This window comes from Mixophyes fleayi, chromosome 1 (assembly GCF_038048845.1).
Source record: "Mixophyes fleayi isolate aMixFle1 chromosome 1, aMixFle1.hap1, whole genome shotgun sequence".
Classification (NCBI taxonomy): Eukaryota; Metazoa; Chordata; class Amphibia; order Anura; family Limnodynastidae; genus Mixophyes; species Mixophyes fleayi.
In genome coordinates, this window is record NC_134402.1 from 89,794,710 (window position 1) to 89,817,363 (window position 22,654).

General features: G+C 40.6%; 1 protein-coding gene across 1 annotated transcript in view; it reads left to right on the plus strand.

Annotated features, from left to right (window-relative positions):
- LOC142140014 (putative ATP-dependent RNA helicase DDX60) overlaps nucleotides 1–22,654 on the plus strand; it is a 155,227-nt gene that overhangs the window by 119,967 nt on the left and 12,606 nt on the right. Inside the window, exons 34-36 of the mRNA XM_075197877.1 lie at nucleotides 263–404; nucleotides 7,251–7,372; nucleotides 14,081–14,228. Of these exons, the coding sequence (XP_075053978.1) occupies nucleotides 263–404; nucleotides 7,251–7,372; nucleotides 14,081–14,228 (412 nt within the window). The remainder of the gene's footprint in view (nucleotides 1–262; nucleotides 405–7,250; nucleotides 7,373–14,080; nucleotides 14,229–22,654) is intronic.

A 22,654-nucleotide genomic window follows, 5' to 3' on the forward strand; every position in this document is an offset into this window, starting at 1 on the left:
TTTCAGATGACTATTCAGTACAAACTGACATAAAATACAACTTATTATACATAGCTAATAATGAATAAAGTACTAAAACTCACACACAAAAGCACGGGTGGAGACTATATTATTGGATTTAGGCAGTAGTCAGATACTTTTGGGAGCCATTGAAGATGTTTATAAAATGCTTCAAGAATATTTACAATGTTTTTTTTTATAATAACATATTTAATTTGTGAAGATATATTATACTAGGTTTAACAAGAAATATTTTTTGTAGGGATACTTGGATCAAGACTGTAATCCTACTGCATTTACTGGACTTGTTACCCATTTGCATTACTACGAACCATCAAATTTTGTATTTGTAAGCCTTCTAGAAAAAGGTCTATTTCACCGGCTGTGTAAGCCAAGCTCTGAAGGTATGTTGCAGGATATATAGAATAAAGAATTGTGATATAAGACAGTTAAACTGATATCCAATGTTTAAAATGCATTGTAGAAAATACTCTTTGAAGAAATAAATGTACAGCTAGAAACTAAGTTGTAGAAAATAAAAGAAAAGTAAATAAATAAATACATTAGGCATTAAGTCATTAAGGAGAGCAAAGCAAAAAAAAAAAAAAAAAAAGTTAATTTAATCCTGGACAAACCATGTTACAATGCAAGGGGTGCAAATCAGTTTATTATTTTGCATGTAAGGAAAATACTGGCTGCTTTTTCATGTAGCACACAATTACTTGATAGCTTAATTTTTATAATGAAATTTAAAGTTGATCTAGGACAGAGATGGGTAAACCAGTCCTCAAGGGCCATCAACAGTTCATGTTTTTAGGATTTCTTTAATCATGCACAGCTGAGTTAATCTATTTGGCTGGGTCAGTAATTATCCCAGCTGCTTCTACATGTTTTTAGGATTTACTCCTCAGACAATAGCCCCTCACACTGTCTCCGAGCTCCAAGTTTAGTAAAACTTTTCTTTACCCCTGAATTGAATAGTGTAATTGGCAGGACCGATTGTTCTACCAAGTACTCCTTCACCCCACATCCTCAGTATCACTCACTGAACCAGTCTCCATAACCTGATCACCATTGAAAAAATTATCTGTCCTGGAAAGAGAATAAAGATGAGAGAAACACTGAAAAGGGAAAAGAGAAAAGCCACTGCTCCATTATAGGCTAACAGTTTTTGCAAAGTCCTTGACTCAGGTGTTATTAACTCCATTCTTAGGTCCCCTTGCTCAAATTCACGAGTGTCATTCTCGGCTGTAATTTGAACCTTCTTCGGGTTGTTGACTCCTCTGCAGTGGGTAGAATGGGTCCAAGTGTCTTTCTGCTACTCCTAGGGATGTGATACTGGTAGTCAACATTTGGCACCTGTCTGTCAAACAACTTGAGAGTAGGAAATTACAGTCCATAACATACTCTCCCAGTCCACCATCCTGACAGTTAGTATATCATATCAGGAGACAGTGTTTCGAACATCCTTTGTTGCTGCCTCACTATTTGCTTTTCTTTACAAGTTTTTGAACAGTTTCACCATTATGAACTCATCTCAGGAAAAGTCAACAGTATTTCAAAAGGTGACAGGTTAAGAGTTTAGGAGTGATTCTGATAGTGGGGAGGACTAGTGGCAAAAGCTTCCAGCCACTCCAATATAGTTTCAACTATCACTCTATTCAATTCCTTCTAGATGGTACCATTTACTTTATTTTCCCACTGGCTTGTGGCTGATAAAGAGTATGTAACTTACTATCACTGACCATACATTATACTTTACCCAGATATAGATTACATCAGTATTAGTATCAGTATAGGATTACATCCTAGGGCAGCATGGTGGCAGAGTGGTTAGCACTTCTGCCTCACAGCGCTGGGGTCATGAGTTCAATTCCCGTCCATGGCCTTATCTGTGAGGAGTTTGTATGTTCTCCCCGTGTTTGCGTGGGTTTCCTCCGGGTGCTCCGGTTTCCTCCCACACTCCAAAAAAAACATACTAGTAGGTTAATTGGCTGTTGTCAAAAATTGACCCTAGTCTCTGTGTGTGTGTGTGTGTGTGTGTGTGTGTGTGTGTGTATGTTAGGGAATTTAGACTGTAAGCTCCAATGGGGCAGGGACTGATGTGAATGAGTTCTCTGTACAGCACTGCGGAATCAGTGGCACTATATAAATAAATGGTGATGATGATGATCAGTACACCAGTATATACTTGAGAATCCTGCAAGGTGGCAATTGGATGAAGTTGATTTGTTTTACTTGAAAAAAAAAGTCCATCTGTAGGAGGGGTATGCAATGGCTCTATTGGTATTGTCTTCCCAACATTTTTCCACTCTCAAGCAAGACAGAACATTGCCTTTCTACTAGATTTAGAAGAAAAGTCTGGTGCACACCAGTATGCTTTTACCAGCTTGCACATACCTTTTTTACCCAGATGAGTCAGACCATGTGCTGCTTCAGCTAGGCCTGGAAGATACACTCTGGGAGCAACATGCCTACCTCGTCCAACTCTCCAGAGTCCAGGGGACTCCTAACCACATCTCTTCGCCTTCCAGATCATCTATTTCTGCAAGGAACACAAATCTTACATTTTACTTAATTCTTGAGTGTTAGAAAAAAACCAAAAAACATTGTTTTGTCAGTTGTCCTATTTAAACTTGCTGCCCATGTGACAGCTTCGTCCGCCCTGTTATTATAGTCATGTGTTTAGGTTTTAAATGAAATAACAGCTACTCCATTTGGTAACTGTGTTACTGTCACAAGTCCTTCATATAATGTGAGTATGCTACTCATGTCCTGCTATTGTCATAAAGGTTCCTCTGTAGCCTCAATGAAGCCCCCTATCCTAGAAACGTACTTAAAACCAGAATATATCAACTCATTTACCCTCTGCCAACACGCATGCCAGTCTCAATTTCACAAGTTCAGCTACTTGGCTAAATGAGGAGGGCCAAGGGGTCAGTGTTTATAGCACTTTTGTCATTTATAACAATATCCAGTACATGTCTGTCTGACTATGAAAAATATAAAACATGAACATTTTACATTTTCTAAAGGATGTCTATTATATCAGGTCTTGTGTCAAAAGTCTAATTCAAATGTTCCACACAATCATGCATATCTGTCACGGGCACTAGGAGTCTTTACCCAGGGATCACCAGATGATGGACTTACCAGAGCAGTATAGGTGGTAATATGGTACTCTGGTAGCGGGGTGATCACGGAACAGGAGACAGCAGATGGTAGAGAATGCTCGTGGAAAGTCTATGACTAGCAGCACTGGTAATATATAGGTAATAGTACACGAGGAACTGAATGGACAAAGGAAACGTGAGGGTAGTCAGTGGTCTGCGGATAGCAAGTTGTACCACTGCTATAGTGAGGAGGAATGTCCAGAAGTAACGAGGAGGTGATGAGAGTCAGCGGTCTGCGTTTAGCAAGTTGTACCGCTGTCTAGGTGAGGGAACGGAATCCAGGTGGAGGTATCTGGGAAGTCAGTGGTCTGCGTTAGCAAGTTGTACCACTGCTATGTGGAAGGATACTGGAAACAGGTGACTCAGGAAACAGGGATCAGTGGTCTGTCTCTAGCAAGTTGTACCACTGAAATATATATGTGAGGAGGAGCACGGGGAGATAAATGTAATGCAGAGTATACACGGGCACACTGAACTTGATCCCACGATGATATGCACAAAATAGTAATAACTGAGCAGCACTGCACAAATATACAAAGTCACAAGAACTATCTAGACTAAAAGGTAACACAGTCAAATGATGGCAACAGTCTCAGTGGATAGGCAACTCCAGAGGAGAACAACTCAGTCCAGCAAGGAATGCAATACACCAGCGCAGTCAATGATAAGTATGCATACCGTGGTTCAGGAGAGCAGGCTGTCAGAAAGAGGTGCAGGGATACCTGAGCGGCTGGAGGCTGGCAGGATACGAAGTCCCAGGAAAATGGAAGCGGTAACCAAGTAGGTGCAGCGCACAGGTAGGTAGACCAGCAACGATGGAAACAATACTCAGGAAGCAGTAGTATATAGAACTGGACACCTGGAGATCACTGGAGAGTAGAAGTGGTATGGCAGAGAAGACAGCAGCGGAGCGTTGATCCAATGCAGACAGGCGAGTTGACACAGGCAGGAACACTGTAGAAGCACGGAGAGCGGATCAGCTGGCTGCAGACACGAGGAGTACTGGAGGGTAGCGATGAGCAGGACACTGCAGATACACGGAGGTAGCGGATAGGAATCAGCTGGTGCAGTCACGATGAAACACGGGAGAGTTGAGGTGAGCTGGAAACTGTTGAGCACAGAGGCAGCGGATAGGAATCAGCTGGTGCAGTCACGATGAAACACGGGAGAGTTGAAGTGAGCTGGAAACTGTAGAGCACGGAGGCAGCGGATAGGAATCAGCTGGTGCAGTCACGATGAAACACGGGAGAGTTGAAGTGAGCTGGAAACTGTAGAGCACGGAGGCAGCGGATAGGAATCAGCTGGTGCAGTCACGATGAAACACGGGAGAGTTGAAGTGAGCTGGAAAATGTAGAGCACGGAGGCAGCGGATAGGAATCAGCTGGTGCAGTCACGATGAAACACAGGAGGGTTGAAGTGATCTGGAAACCACAAGGAACAACAGGAATCAGCAGGAGCTGAATACACGAGGAAACACAGGAACACCTTCAGAGGCTCATGGGGAATGAGACTCCAAGATCAGGCAACGAGGTATGGACCTCAGGTGCTTTAAATAGGGAGTGTTGCCTGATCAGCCAATTAACTAAAAGGAACATGTACTGAAGGTTTGAAAGGGCTGCACATGCGCAGACCCTTTAGGATGGTGGACGACCACGGTTCCTAAACACACGAGAAGTAGCACTCACAGTCCGGTGAGTGACAATATCTGTATGTCTAATTTACCTTCAGCTAGTCTCCGCTTCTCCTTCCACCCTTTGTGCATCTAGAGGCACACTTTGTTTAGGAGACATATGTAGTTTAGGCAGAACTTGGGAGGGCAGACACCGCATGCAATCTATAAAATTTGAATCATATTTCAACAACAAAACTCCTACTTAAAAATCAACAACTTCTATATGCACAAAAACACAACCTTTAGCTACCTTCGTGACTATGTCATTGTGGTGTCTGTACCCCTAATTCTGTCCATTGTTAAAAATGTTCTAGTCCTGTGGGTGAGACAATATCTCAAGTACTGGACCTTTGTCTGGCATGGCTGTGATCCATTCTTTTTACGACCTCATGTCCTGTTACCGAGAAATGAATGAACACGTATTTAGTTTCAAACACTGATGATATAAACAAATCAGGATACAGCAATACTATTTTTCATACTGCACCCCTTATTTGGTTGGAAAGATTAAAAACAGTCATGCCAAGCTTGTGTCCTGATATTGAGGTTGCCTATAACCTTTGGGATAATGTGTAACCATTTTATACCTCTTTAAAAGAAAAGACGGAGGTATTGACAGTTAGAAATATAAAGAACGGGATATAAGACAGCAAAGAATAATAATAATGAAGTGCTTTGCAGAAAAACAGTAAAGCAGGAAAGCAGTAAAGGAGATTTACAGCAAGATGACAGCTGGATTGGGCACTACGGGGAATTTTTATTCGGTTTATACTTTTCGTCCCCTGCCTGTATCGTTGCAGGGGCATGTTTTGCGCTCGCTTCGCAACACTACTTTATGCTGCGCACGCGCTAAGCTGCCACATGCTCCCTTCCTGTTGCCCCAGTTTTAAACAGTCAGTTTGTTTAATTCTCAGTTTTCACAAATATTTTTATCTCTAACCATACTTAATACTTCTGGATCCAAACTATCAACCTTGAGAAAGGGTTTCACACAATCATTGATCATCTTGACCCACTGATCACAGTATGCCATTGCATACTTACCATATACTTCTCGACCCTGAAAGGTCCTAACGTAACCTGTACCACGGTTATCAACGTACGCAGTTGCGTACACACCACATTTCTCGCTAGAATTTAAATGTCCCTGCCGGGGCACCTTTGACCTGCACCTTCGTCACATAAGCCATCCCACGCATTTGTTTTGCCGCCCATTTGGAAGCAATTCCTTAACGCCTCGCAACACCAAAACTCCCATTAGAGATTAATTGGCTGTGAACGTAGTCTCCAGCTCGCCGCGTCCACCACTTAATGGTGCTTAAGTGTACACAGCGAGGTCCCTAACACAGAAATTGAAAAAAACGGAAATATCAACATTGCCTGCTGAGTACTCTAAAAATGGGAGCACTGAACATTGAAGATCATCCAGCCTTTCCAGCGAAATTCCTCCGACCATCCACAATTTCACATTCACGGCTGCGTATGCAACCCTGCGGTCCGATCGCCCAGCTTGCAGATACTAGTTATCTGCCGACTCTACGATTACAATTGGGATTATCACGAAAACCACTGATTCCAACGTATACCTTGCATACCATGATGTCTTTTATACCCTGTTTTCTTTCAAACAGATTACATAATTACACATAAGGAATGTCAAACTCATTATTCAGAGCAACATCTTGCAAGCAAACCTATGCATAACAAATATAAAACTTAGCGGAATGGGTACAAAAACATTTATGTAATGTCTGAACAGGGAAAATTGTTTCACTCTGAGTTTTACTGCACAAGCATATTGTGAGTATGTGGGTACTTTGATATCTCAACTTACACCAAGATAATTTTATTTGGAAGTCAACATATTAGAGCTATACAGCATTAGACCCCAGATCTTAACTCACTAAAATAACTGACAAACATAACAAAACTATAATTCCAACAGTTTGTAACACTGGTCTCGAGGAAAATTAACCAACTGATTTCCAGACTAGCTCATGCCCCTAACCCTTATAAAAACTACACTCTAATCTAACTTTACTAACCTGTACCTGACCAAATAAAACACTAATATCCTATGCTAACTAATAACTAACTTCTCTATCTATACATGCCTAAATAAACTAAACTATTTACACAGCCATCTCAAGGTATTCCTTCACACATATCATACTGTAATAAAGAAAATTGTACATATATTTAATATTAATAAATTTAATTTCGTAATTTTAAATTGAACCCATAACGTAATTTTCTCTTCAATGTAGAAAAAGTCTTGATCAGATAAAGAAATCTATTTCAATCGCTGTTCAATGACGTTGTATCACATGATTATACCTACTTAGGATGCATTCAAAGCGTTATTAATTTAACCACAACACTTTTGTTTTATTATTTACTTATAGATCCAACTAAATTTCCTGATTCTGTAATGGAAAACCTAGTACTGGTATTGGCAAATCTGTTTGGGAGATTCTATTTTCCACCAAACAGATTTTCACCTGAGAACAAATTTTTCCAATCCAAGGTAAGGGAAACATAAGTTTCTGCAAATTTTGATTTCACAAATGTAATGTATTTTTAAATTAAGAAGAAAACTTACCACCAGGAGGTACCCCAGCTTATATAAATATGTGTGTGGATTTTTATATGAATGTATATGTCATTGTCCTGCAACACTCAAATTGACTCCAGAGTGCTAAAAAAGAAGAAAAGCGTCCATATATTAATTGTGTTCAAAAACTTTTAATCATAAGATAAAATTACACTTACAAAATCACAGGAAAGTTAAAACTATAGTTGGATAACCTTCGAAGTTCTCCTGCTATGCAATTTGGGTTGTTCCGTTGTCAGGCCACTCAGGAGTGTCTTTTAATCTTATAATTAAAAGTTGACACTTGATCTTTTTCTTCTTTTTTTAGCACTCTAAATGTATACATATACCTCATCTTCAGAGTGGCAGTGAAGGGTGGAAGCCCAGAGGTGGCATCAGCTTTTACAATTGTGCACTGTGGACTCGTGCAAATTTGTAGGAGAACAATTTGTGTATTATAATATTCAATTTGTGAATATAAAAAGTTTGTGCTACTTAGAATCGCGCAATCACGCACTAGCAGTGGTGGAACTACCATGGGTGCAGGGTTGTGGCCATTACAGGGCCCAGTGGTAAGGGGAGCCTAACATTAACTGCCAATGCAACCACTCTGGGACCAAGCAATTCACTCTGTGCACCAGGGTTCATTTGTAAGAAGCCAATTAACCTATAAGTATATTTTTGGAGTGTGGGAGGAAACCAAAGCACCAGGAGAAAACCCACAGAAACACATGGAGAACATACAAACTCCAGATAGACAGTGCCCTGATTGTAATAGAAACCCATGGCCCCAGTGCTGTCAGGCAGAAATGCTAACTAGAGATGTTCGTACTCGGTTCTCCGAGAACCGAGCCCACCGAACTCCGCCGTTCCAAGTACCAAGCCGAGCCGGCTCAGTACTTTTGCACACCCTCGGAAGGCAAAACATCATTGCTACGTTGTCGAATCTTGTGGGTTAAGGATTCTATAAGTACCGTCCTCCACAGCGATCCATCGCCATTTTACAGAGAGACACAGAAGGGGTATCACGGTTCTTGACAATCTCTAGTGCAGTTGGGCAACATCATATCTAAAACAGAAAGAGGAGGGGTGGCAGTTTTCTTTAAAGACTTCAGTGACATTCTACTGAGTTACAGCTCACACAGAAACTGGAGAGGTCTCAGTGTTGTTGCTAGCCTACAGTCTATGTGCCATTGCTTCACTGCTAATTTTCATTGCTGAAATAGAAATAATAGGGCTGTCAGTGTTCTTCAAAATCTGCAGTTACATTGTACTGTGTTATCAAAATGGATTCACAGCACTACACAGAAGACCAGGAGCACCAAGCAGCTGCGGGTACCAGTCATAATGATAGTAATCCCTCTACATCAGGGGTCAGGGAACTTTTTTACCTTTTACCCCCAAATATATTTAGATACGCCGACGTTACTCCCTTGATTTGAAAGGAAGGAAATCATATATTATTAATTATTGGAATTCAAAATTTTATTGAAACTATTCAAAATTTCTTTGAAAGCTTCAACTTCAAAACTTCAGGTTTTGGAGAAATGATGTTGCTTCAGTTTTGATACGAGAGCATCAATATTGGGGCAGTTTGATGTCAGAGCAATTTGGATACAGTCTTCAGCGTCCAATCGATTTCTCCGCTTTGTTTTTATGTTCGTCAGAGTGGAAAATCCTTGTTCGTAAAGGTAGGTTGTTGCAAAAGGCAGCAACTTTTTGACTGTCTCATCATGTGCAATTTTGATGCCTTTGCAGCTGTTGACATCCAAAAATATGACAGATCTGCTTTGTTTTCAAATGCAATACGTGCTTCATTATTGCATCGAAGATCAAGAAGTGACTCTGCCAACCCTTGAGGCTCTTCTGGTACAACAGCAATTTCACATTTAAAAGGGTCTACAATCCAACTGACAGCATGTGAATCAGCAGCATTACCCCCAGGAATTACATTTTTACCCCATTTGGGGTAATTTACCCCTGTTCCCTGACCACTGCTCTACATCATCTGCTAAAGCTTATGTTAAAGTGCATAGTGTTTTCAGGGAAACAAAAATGTAAAAAAAAACACCTTTTACCTTGGTAAAAAAAAGACCTGTAATCCAGGCAATGTTAACTGCAGAAAAAGATAAAATTCAGTGGCAAGGAAAGAATGAGGCCTTTGCCTTTTTTTGAGTGCTAGTTCTGCAACTGTCACTGAGGCATCTTCTTGTAAGGTCATGACCAAACAAGACCTTGTCATTCTGACTCAAAAATACTATAACGTGTAAAAGCCGAGCTGGAAGAAAACAGTAAGGTATTTGAAGAAAATGTATGTTCAGATTCAGAAATGACACAAATCCCTGAGGAGAGTCTATCCACAAGTGCTATGTGTAAGCTTGACCTTTCTGATACTGTACCCATAAAGGAGCTTCCTTTCAGCATTTCTGCAGATGTGTGGATGAGCAGCCCAAGTGTAGCCGGTGATGCACTTTAGGATGCCACTTTGGAATTGCAACAGGATGAGGGGGATATTTGCGTATCTGACGACTGCGCTAATGAGGGTGTTGATGAGGATGATGTTGTTTGTGTAAGTCCTGCACCAGTGGAAGAAGAAGGCCATTGTCATGCCTGTGCATAAGACCAAAAAATCCACCTCTTATGTGTGGAATTATTTTTTCCCCAATTCTGCCAACAGTTGTCTAGCCACCAGTAAAGCCACAGTCAGTAGAGGTAGGGACCTTAACCATCTAGGAACCTCATCCATGTTACGCCATTTGAAGAGAGTTCATGGCAAGCTGTTGGGAAAATCTAAAACTTATGCTAAAAAAAATAACAACAAGCACTCCAGCATCAGCTAGGTCCCTTCTCTCAGCTAGATCCCGGCACCTGCAATCTACACCCAAAACACCTTCCTCATTAATATCCTCAGCAGCGATCGAAGTTAGTCCTGCATCCAAGTTGCTAAGGCTAGATGACTAGTCCACTATTCAGGATTCCTCAGATAAATTCTTGAGTGTTAGTCCCACTGCTGCTGCTGGGGGTGGATCTATATCCCAGAGGCAGGCCAAGAAGAAGACTACTAGTAGTTTACAACAATTGACCGTTAAACAATCCGTTACAAGAGTAAGCAAGTATGAAAGCTGTCACTCAGTCGCAAATTGGATAACAGACGTCATGGCGACTATGCTAGCATTAGATCTGCATTCAATATCCAGTTAGACAGTTAATTGAGGTCTTCTGTCCCCGTTACAAAATTCCTTCACGACACCATTTCACTAAAAATTTAATTATTGGGCTATTATTGGGCTACAAAATGGCATTCTACCTACTGTAAACCATTCGAAGTAGTCACCTGTGAAGTGAGATCAGACACTGCTAGCTTGAGCCAAGTGATTCCCTTAATTCAACTTTTGGAAGGAGACGCAACAAAGCAATTACGGTAAGTATGTCAGACTTGTAGATCAAGTACTTTATTTGCTTTGCCAAGATCCAAGAGTTATCAAAATCTTGAAATTGGATCACTACATTTTGGTGACTGTGCTTGATCCTAGGACTTAGAGCTAAGGTCTTCTCTTTCTTTCCAACTGACCCAGATCGTAAGAGATGCAAGGAGCTCCTGGTGAGCAAGATGACAAAATGACAGCTCAAATGTTACGTGACAGGACGACGTCTCCTTCTTCAGTTTCTCAGTCAACTGGTGCTAGGAAAAAACTTAGCTTTCCCAAGAGACCCAGGGATGATGCAGATGACTTGGCACAACATTTTGACATCTGGTCTGGTCTAAAAGAAATGACCAAAAAACGTGACACCGTGCCGTAACTCCACCTGATCCTACTATCAACATCCAAAGAATGGATTGGAAGGATTATTTTCAAGACAGCACAGAAATAGACACATCAGACAGTCCCTTTGCATACTGGGAGGAAAAAAAGGGAATTTGGAGACCCATGTACCAACTCGCTTTGCAGTACCTAAGCTGCCCACCCTCCAGTGTGTACTCGGAAAGAGTTTTCAGCACAGCCGGGAACCTTGTCAGCGATCAGTGTAAGAGGCTACTTCCTCAAAATGTGTAAAAGATGATGTTCATCAAAATTAACTACAAATTTCACGAGGAAGGCCTTTCCCACCAATTATATCAAAATAGAGAGACTTCTGTAATGGTGGATTCCAGCGGTGATGAATAATAATGTGTGAGGATGATGTACACACTGATGAGGGTGAGGATGATGACAACATCTTGCCACAGTAGAGTTCATTAACAGCACTGTTACCTTAGGTGCCTTAAGCCCATTGTTAGCTTGTTTTGTGGGGGCCCAAACAAAAAAAGCACTTCAGCCCCAAAAGTGGCACTCCTTGTCTCTGAAGTGCTTGGTTTGTTAAAATGTGCATGTCCTTTTTAAGATCCAACATGTCAAAGGACAATTCCATCTTGCACCACTTTTCCTTTCAGCTACCACTGTGTGCCAATGTTACCTACATGTGCTATATACTGTTGTGTGCTTTGCAAAACTCAAAGACACCCATTGATGATGCAGATGACTCAGCACAACATTTTGACATCTGGTCTGGTCTACTGTAAAAGAATTGACTGAAATTAGTGACACCTCTGCTCTAACTCCACCTGATCCTACTATCAACTATCAACTATCAACATCCAAAAAATGGTGGAGGATTATTATAAATTTTTTTGAACGGTATAAAAACAACAGTTTTATTAACAAAGAACAACATTGCTTGCAGAAGTAATGTAAGCATGGATGTCTAAATAGACGTGTATATGTATTACTCAAACCTTCCACAAAGTGTTTTTAATCTGCACTTTACATCAAAGGAACCTAGCCTAATTTTAATTTTTTGGGAATTGGGGCTTATTCGAAGCTCAGTGATGATCGTGCTTTTTGCTGTGAATTTCAATGGCTCTTTTTTGAGCACTGTCTGGAACAAGATCCGATATACTCATGTCAGAGTGATCACATACAATTTTTGGATACCTGGCGGATTTACTCTTCAGATGTTTGTGTTCAATCAGCCTTTCAATTACTTCTCTCTCATACGTGTGACCTCATACTTTGTTTTTCACTAGGTTCACCATCTCCAACTGTGTTATAGGAAGGTTCTGGGTGACTGAGATCTCCTTGTCTTCATCTTCCAAAGCTTAGTCTGCAGGGGCCAGTGACACACCCATTTGTTTTCTCAGGCCTCTTAACTGTTCTTTAAACTGGGCATATTTATCGTCCTGACTGAAGGCTTCCTCTGTATTATTCTTCTGAAGCACAGTTTATCTCTTGTGTACAAGCTCTCCTAAATCCAGGATCTCATCTGGTGGGTCACATTTTAACTTAAGTACAGTCTCCTAAACTGCATCTATATATTGGTTTAAATCTCTGTTCAATGCAGCGTATTCCAACATGACAGATTTCATACTGCTCATATGTTCCGTGTCACAGTCTGTCTGAAGGCAGATCCAATGCCACTCCAGTTGTAATATCCATTCCTGTGTCTACATAAGTTTAGCAGTTCTTCAGGGATGAGAGGGAGGTATCCACAGAGGAGAAGGAGATTAAAGATGCACCACGAGCAGACATGGTTTAATAATATAGAATTCATTGACAGCATTCTTAGGGGGGTATTCAATTGTTGCTCCGGACCGCAAAAAAACGAACGCGCTAAAACTATTACTGTTTATATGGTAAACTTGCGCGTAAAAACCGTTAATACGGTAGTTTACTCGCTGAATTTCATCTCGCAGCTCAGGGAGCTGCGAGATGAAATTCAGCGAGTAATTACCGTATAAACGGTAATAGTTTTAACGCGCTCGTTCTTCCGGCAGCCGGAGCAATTGAAAAACTTAAGAACTTAATCCAGACCCAAAACCAAAACACGGGGGTCAGTGAACATCTCTAATGCTAACCAATGTGCAATTACCCTCTGGCTAGAATATAAGCCAATAAAATGTTTTTTTTGATTGTAGAAATCTATTCTTGCTTTTCAATATAGTATATGTAGCACAAACTTCTTAGTATTTGATATAATGTATTCAAGAAAAGAAAGATTTTCTTTAATGATATCTGTCTGCTCTACCTTTTTTTTTACATATTGTTCTGCTAGTTTTCATTGTGAATATACATCCTTCTTAACATAATTGCCTGCTTGAGATGTCCAATAGTGTCTCAGAGTTGTGAGGAGGGTGGAGTTGACATGATCTTTCTTGGGGGGCCATTCTTTTGGATTTTTAACGTGGTGTACTTCATAAAGGCGCAGATTTATTTTTTTCTTGCTCTCCAGGGCCAGTTTTTCTGTGCCTGACAAAACCCTCTATTCATGTAACTACATCTCTCAATGTAACCATTCCATACTGCATAAAAGATAAATTACAAAATTTGAATCCTACCAGCACTCCACACCCAAATAGAGTTTAGCTTCACCCCAATAAACCATACACTAGTTGAACAAGAAAATACAATTAAAGAAAAAGAAGTAGGGAACAATGGAGAGATTAGATTAGTTAAGGAAATACCATTTGACCTCTTCTTTTATAGATTATCCCCTATGTGTATCAATACAGACTTAAAGCAGTTTTAGTTGTATTATGCGTATACTGTATGTACTGTAGAGCACATATATCAGGCACTAACAGAGAATTCATGTTTTTTTCTCTAGGTCTTCCTTGATAAACTTCCTGATGATTTTGCTGCAGCTGTTGAAGAGTATAATAGCAAAGTTGCAACCATATTTGGACACTTTATTCTTACAGTCTCCAAGCTGGCAGATGTAGAGAAGGAATATCAGCTTCCACTCTCAAATATCAGTAAGTATTTCCTGGCATATAGCCTGCCATCTTTAATCGGTTTTAATCATATTTGAATTTATGATGCTTTTCCTATAAAACTCAAATAAAGCAATAACTCAGAACAGAGATGGTTCATCCACAATTCTGTTTAGAGACTATTTGTTGGGTGTTTATGTTGACCAAGTCTCATCACTAAATTCTACAGGTAATGTTGTGTAAAGCTTGCCATTGTCAGGACTATGCATGCTCATTTCTGGGGTAAAGTGAAGGATTTCCATGGGCGGAAGATTTCCACCTTTACAATATTTCAATCAAAAACTGCAAATTATACACTTTATCCATTTGAAGCATAAACATACTTGGCAACTAATTTCCAGGGTCAGTGCCAGACTAAAGATTGGACCCTGTAAATGTCCTTATTTTTCTTTATATAAGACAAAGGGGGATCCTATCTGTGCTTCCCTCAGATGAATATCTGTAGTAAGAGCAGCTACTAGGAGAGAATATAGGAAAATTTTATATCCTATAGAGCAGATATATATATGGAAAATAATTCTCCAATGCGCTAAGTCATGTAAATCAGTTCTTATTTCAATTCTGCAGTATAAACAAATAAAACAGTGTAAACAATGCTGTAATAGCTACTGACCAGAAGCAGTAATCACTCTAGAAAATGCAAAAACACAAGGTAGTTATAATAAATCACAAAGTAATAATTAAAATAAAAATCTGTGCAGTAGGAGATGAAGTTCAATTTGCATGGATCAATAATCCACAAGGATGAATAACTAGCATGGAAAACTCCATAATCCAAGTAGACAAGAGGATTATCCTTAATCCTTTGTTTAATAATTGATATGATACAAAAGCCAGTACTTGATGTAAACTTACGTATGTTCAATCCAATGTAGACAGATGATAGTGATATAATTCTAACACCAATAAAGATCAGAAACCATGTAGTATCCACAAAAAACACTGTTGTAACTTAACTGTCAGCTCCAAAACTTGTTATAGTATCAAAATATCTCAATTAGAAGGTTCTTCTCTGCGGATGTCAGAGAAATGCTGGAATAGGGGAATGTTGTTACCTTTCTGTCTAGAGGCAGTATTAACTGTAAATATAAAGATAAGAAAGTTGTGTTTCAGAAGATGCACTTCAACTCTCAAGAGTAGTAGGAAATATTTTACACTGTACCATGTTCAAGGTTATAAAACTTAACTTTCATTGACCAAATAATAAAATAGAATAGCGAAATCTAAAAAGTGAATAAAGTGTATAAGGTGTGAATGATTAAAATACGCTGCAAGCACTTTCTATCCAGAAAATAGATCTGGAATAAGTACAATTTTCCACATGATATTGTGCTCTATATAGCAGTATAAACTACTGCAATTCCACAGGTTCTCCAATTCTCGTCTTCACAAGGCAGTAACTTGGTAGAATACTATATATATTTCTTGGGGGACAAAGGGCTAATAATATAAGAAACCAATCAAAGATTGGTTGAGATTGTCGAGGATTTTAAACATTGGTTCAAAAATCCTCGACAATGCTTAGGATCAACATCAAATTTTTGAGGGGTAGGTAAACATAGTGAAGATGTTAACTCTGTTTGAGCAGAGGTCCAAGGTTCTGTAACCGGAGGAACTTGAGTGACCGGTAAGGTAGTTTGCAGAGAGTCTAGATGGGATACTAGGGCTTAAAGACACTGGAGGAGTTGTTACTGAGTGGCTCACCATAATCCACCAGGTGCTGCAGCTTATCTTTGGCAGAGGGATCCGGATTGGGGTCCATTTCTGCTTTTGATCAGATCTTACTGTCACGACCAGGCAAGTAGTTCAGGTTCAGGATGGGCCTCGAAGCCTGCTAGGCAATGACTACTCATCAAGAGATGCGGAGTCTAATGGAAGGAGGGGTATTCACCAGGTATCCCCGCAAGGAGATATGGACTTGGCTGCTCTCTAACCACAGGTCGCGTTCCTCTAGGGGGCACAGAGCAGACTAGGATGGAACCAGAAACAATGGAGATGAGTAGCTATGCTGGTTTTCAGGATGGTAAGTATACAGGTGTTTGGAGAGCGGCAGGTGAGTAAGGGGCCTAAGGTAAAAGCTCTAGCCAATTATCTTGAGAGGCAGCGGAATACAAATGAATAAACGTCTACAAATCTTGGTTCACCCTTTCGGTTTGACCGTTGGATTGAGGGTGGTAAGATGAAGTGAAATTCATCCAGATATTCAAAAGTTTGCATAGAGATCTCCAAACTTCGGACGTGATTTGGGCTCCCCTGTCAGAGACAATCTCGAGAGGACATCCGTGTAGGCATAATATCCCCTTAATAAACAGCATAGCTAAAGACGAAGCAGATGGTAGTCCGATGAGAGGAATGAAATGTGCCATCTTTGAGAATAGGTCTACCACCACCCAAATGGTGTTGAACTTTTTACAGGGTGGGATATATGTGTCCATAGTCTAGATAGTATAATAAGATTCATGAGAGGACCAGCTGGAGATGGAATTTTATGTTGGGCACAAATATGACAGGCCGTAACAAACTGTCTGACATCGGATCTGAGAGTGGGTCACAAGTAATTCCGGGAGATGAGTTCAATGGTTTTGGTGGAACAAGTATGGCCGTTAAATCGAGAACCATGGTACCAATGTATACGTTTCTTACGAAGAGTGCGAGGTACAAATCTTCTTACTGGTGGTGGTAAAGGATCAGGAGATACTGTAGTAGCCTGTATAAATCTGGGTTCTAGAATAGGACAATTCTCAGACTCTGAAGGTTCTGGTTCACATAGAAATACCCTCGACACGGTGTCAGCTTTTTTATTTCTTGCCCCGGGCCGGAATGTGACATGTAAATTAAACCAAGACAAGAAAAGGGACCACCGAGCTAGTCGGGAATTGATGCATTCGGCAGATTATAGGTACAACAATTTTTTTATGGTCAGTGAAAATAGTTACTAGAAAAAGGACTCCTTCCAGAAGATATCTCCATTCGGATAATGCCAATTTCATGGCTAGGAGTTCTCTATCACCGATGATATAGTTTTTCTCCGCTGGCAGGAACTTTTTTGAAAATAATGCACAAGGATGAAGCCTCTTTTCGGGAAGAGGAGTTCTGTGAAACGACTCATCCCACTCCTACCACTTAGGCATCTACCTCCATGAAAAATGGTAGAGAAGGATCAGGTTGTTTAAGGACAGGAGTAGTATAAAACACCTTCTTGAGGATGCTAAATGAAGACAGTGCTGCAGGGGACCAATTCTTATTGTCCAAGCCTTTCTTAGTAAGAGCAACAATGGGAGCCACAGTCGATGAATAATGCCGGATAAATTGCCTGTAATAACTGGCAAAGTCTAAAAAACTCTGAATGGCCCTTAAAACCAGAGGAACAGGCCACTCAATGATAGCTCGGACCTTCTTAGAATCCATTCGAAGTTCGTCTCCGGACACGATATACCCCAAAAAAGCAGTTTCAGTAACCTCAAACACACGTTTTTCGAGCTTACAGAAAAGGTGGTTGACCCAAAGTCTAGAGAGTACTTCAGAAACGTGTTGCCAGTGAGCAGACAGATTTTGAAGATCTCATTCACAAAGCTCTGAAAAACTGCAAAAGCCTTAATGAGCCCAAACGGCAAAACCAAATATTCGTAGTGGCTGTCTCTAGTATTGAAAACGATCTTCCACTCATCACCTTTCCCAATTCTGTTCAAGTTGTATGCACCCTTCAGGTCTAGCTTGGTAAGGATTCGAGCCCCTTTTATGCAATAGAACAATTCAGTTATCAGAGGAATTGGATACCGATTTTTCTGGGTGATACCATTGAGACCCCTATAGTCAATACAGGGGTGTAATGTTCCGTCTTTCTTTTTTACAAAGAAAATAACGGTGAGGAAGATGGTCGAATAAAGCCCCGCTGGAGGTTCTCCTTGACATAATCAGACAAAGATTGTGTTTCAGGAACTGACAGGGGGTAGACATGGCCCGTGGCATCTTGTTGGGAAGAAGATCAATAGGACAGTCCCAAATATGATGTGGAGGAAGGACCTCCGATCTTCCTTTATCGAAAACATCAGCAAAAGAAGAGTACTGAGGAGGAAGACCCTTCTTAACTGGTTCAACGGAAGAGACAACAGAGCGTGAAGACTTAATTTGTACCAGACACTTGGAATGGCAAGAAGGTCCCCAGGACAAAATTTGAGAAACAGTTCAGTCAATATGCAGAGAATGCAGACAGAGCCATGATAGACCTAGAATGACAGGACTGGAGGCTTGCAGCGACAAGGGTTCAGTTCATTTCAGAATCCTCCCATTAGGAATCTGACATCCATCTATAGCTGCGAGTACTACTGAAGTAGGCAGTGTAGTGGTCGGTAGTAATAATGATTCCACTAAAGTGGAGGAAATAAAATTTTCAGCTGCCCCGGAGTCCAAAAGGACAGTGAGTTGTTTAGGTTTAGGAGCATGGAGAGTAACAGGAATCAGACAAGCAGAAGGGGTATTAAAATCTGAAGAGGATTTGAACCCCCCTAATCTGACCTCCTGATAACAAATTAGGGTTTGGCGTTTCCCTGGCGTTTGGAGCAAGAGACCAGCAGGTGCCCCGGTTCAGCACAATAGATGCAAAGACCACTGGAAATCCTTCTCATTCTTTCCTCAGGAGTAAGTCTCGACTGTCCAAGTTGCATGGGTTCGCCATGGCACAGTAAGGTTGGACATGAGGAACCAGCTTAGTCGGACTGCGTTGCAAAGGTTCTTTCTCTGTAGCACTTCCACAAAAGCGAATGTCCACACTATGGCCCAAGGAAATTAAGGCGTCCATAGTAGTACGCAGTTCCTGGGAAGCTAAAACATCTTTAATTCAGTCAGCCACCAGTGCTTCATTATTCCATTGTAATTCAGAGAAAAATGTATGAAACTGAATTACATATTGAGTGCGGGAACCCTGTCAAAGTCTGAGTATACTTGAGGCAGCAGAGGCTACACTCCCCAGCTCATTGAAAACCTTCCAGAATGTAGCAGTAAAGGCAGCACAATCTTGTAGCAAGGAATCGTTTCTCTCCCAAAGGGGGGGAAGCCCAGGCCAAGGCTTAACCCGAGAAAAGTGATACAATATAAGCCACTTAAGAATGGTTAATGGGAAAGTTCTGAGGGAGTAACTCAAACTGAATTGAACATTGCTTCAAAAATCCTCGACAATGCTTAGGATCAACATCAAATTTTAATGGGGTAGGTAAACATAGTGAAGAGGTTAACTCTGTTTGAGCAGAGGTCCAAGGTTCTGTAACCGGAGGAACTTGAGTGACTGGTAAGGTAGTTTGCAGAGAGTCTAGATGGGATACTAGGGCTTAAAGACACTGGAGGAGTTGTTACTGAGTGGCTCACCGTAATCCACCAGGTGCTGCAACTTATCTTTGGCAGAGGGATCCGGATCGGGGTCCATTTCTGCTTTTGGTCAGATCTTACTGTCACGACCAGGCAAGTAGTTCAGGTTCAGGATGGGCCTCGAAGCCTGCTAAGCAATGACTACCCCCGAGAGGTGTGAAGTCCTAATGGAAGGAGAGGTATTCACCAGGGATCCCCACAAGGAGACATGGACTTGGTTGCTCTCCTACCACATGGGTTGGAGAGCAGCCAAGTCCAACCTCTAGGGGGTGCAGAGCAGACTTGTAAGGAACCAGAGACAAAGGTGACCAGTGTCTATGCCGGATTTCAGGATGGTAAGTATACAGATGTTTGGAGAGCGGCAAGTGAGTAAGGAGAATACGACAGGAAACAGATGTTGAGAGAAGCAGATGACCAATAGTTAGCAGACCATCAATGAGTCTGAGAGGTGTCTGTGCTGAGCTGCAATATACCGGAGAGCTGAGATCCCTACGAGCCGGTACCCAGAGACAGGATCTATGATGATGCTCTAGGCATGGGAAAAGGGCATGGATCAAAATTAGCACACTGTGTAGATCTAAAGTTAAGGGTGGTCTAGTTCTTTTCAATGAAAAATATATAATGTGGACACACAACTGATGCATCTAAAAAAGTGGGTTGGTGAGTCAACCGAGGAGACTTTTGAGTTGTTTCCTACATGAGCAGATGGCGTGCTCTACCACTTCTCTTCAGACACTACTTGGAGTTACAGTATCCAAAATCCTAAATCCTAGCTCTGCTTATTCAATAACAAGAGATATTTGGAGATTTCGAACTTGGTGCACAAACTTATGGATGGGATCGGCATTGATCCAGATGCTCCCATTGGGGGAAGCAGGAAATTACAGAGTTGATTAAAAATCACCTCAATCGGTCACATACTTATTCAAAAACCTTAAAACAATTGAGAGATGATTTTATAATTCCTAACAAATTATTTTATAGTTGTTTTCAATTAGAACATGCTTTGGAAGCTTAGTTTAATGGCATTACTTTCATACTAAGCCATGTCCCAATTAAAGCAATTCTCCGGACTGTGAGCTCCCGAAAAACAATTTCAACACTATGGGCCTGAGCCATTAAGGAAAGTAAGGCAAAAAAAGGAGTAAATGTTCTTCGGGACAAACCATATTACAATGCAAGGGGTGCAAATTAGTTTACTATTTTGTATGTAAGGAAAATACTGGCTGTTTTTTTCATGTAACACACAAATACTTGATAGCTTTATTTTACACTGAAATGTAAAGTTGATCTAGGACATGCCCTACCCCAACTATAAATCTGTACCCACATTTTAAATATAACCCCCCCTCCAATGCAACGTGGTTTTGCCCGGGTGCAAAGTTACTCTTTTTTTATGCTTTACTCTCCTTAATGACTCAGGTCCTATATGCATATGTTCTCCCTCAAATTGCGCCTGATGTTCTGCTAAATCTGAGACATAAATGGGAGACTGATATCAGGCAGGTAACTGATGAAGAGTGGGACTTTATTCTGGGCAGTGCTAAGGAAGCCATGTCATGTACTAGGTAACTACAAATATATATGCTGTGTGTGCAGAGTTGGATTAAGACTTTGGGGTCCCAGAACACATAAGACGAGGGGGCCCCTATACTCTAAAATTATGAGATGTACCCACTAACCGAATTTTGAATAAATAGTTCTGAATATACTACACTATTAAGACCCTTGATAAATTAAATGAATGGGGCCCAATTAATAATAGTGCCCCCTTGAGGATAATAATAATTAATAATATTGCTCCCTTAAAGTTTCTAATTACTAATAGTGCCCCCTTGATGGTCGTAATTAATAATAGTGCCCTCTTGAAGATTGTGATTAACAATAATGCCTCCTCGATAGTCAGAATTAATAATAGTGCTTCCTTGATTATCTAAATTAATTATAGTGGCCTCTGGCTGATCTAATAATAGAGCCCCCATGATGATACTGATAATAGTGAGCCCTTGATTATCTAAGTTAATAAATAGTACGCCTTTGATGCTCTTAATTAGTGTAATTAATAAAAATGCCCCCTTGATCTTAAATAATAATAGTTCCCCTTGAAGAGTTTAATAATAGTGTTTTACAAAAAGTGCAGTACATTCTGCACATTTCTTAGGTTATTGCATTAATTTTGCATATGAAGATAGCATTAGGGTTTTTACTCCCACCCTTGGTTTCCATTCAATGCCTCCACCCCACTCTCCCCTATAGTACTTTACTTACCTAAGCCCAAGGAGGCTGTGCCACTCCTCTCCTTTTGGCTCTTCTTCACTGGAGTTGCCTGCTGGAGACGCTTAATGAAGTCCAGGATAAAGAAAAAAACCTGTGTATTGGACACATCCGGTGGATGGTGCCACCGGGTGCAATTAAGTGCAGTGCTCTGCTGCTGAAGTGTGGGATCCTCTAGTGCCCCCTGTGTATTGGTACCTGGAGACACCAACAGTGCCCTCCTCACCATCATTGTGACCCTGGCGGTCACACCCCCCAGTAAAGGCTGGTCAGCTCTGGGTCCCCGCTTTAATCCAGATCTGCATATGTGAAACATCTTTAAATTATGCTTATAAATTTCATGCCACTGTCTGAATCAGAAATTAGATGTTTAATGAGCTCCAAGATTTGAGATGTATTTTTTATACACATGGATGTATGTAATCACTATTTCAATGGACAGATTCAATTGACTGCCCACTAATTACTTTTAATATGGTTATTTTAACCCGGATTTCTGCTCACAGCTAGCAAAAATCAGCATTGAAATTACTGTACTAACGATAATAGAGTGCAAGACACATTACTTTCAAGAGTAACGCGGTCAATTGAATCTGCCCCTAAAAGTACTTACTACTTTTTTGATGGGTTTGGAAACATTCAGCTGTTTCCATTATCTACACAACAAAATAAATGGTATTTGATGCAAAATCTCACATTTATCTGAGGTTGTGGTATCTTTAAAACTGTGCAGCAGTTAAACAGTGTCTTCAGAACTTTCAGTTTTAGACATA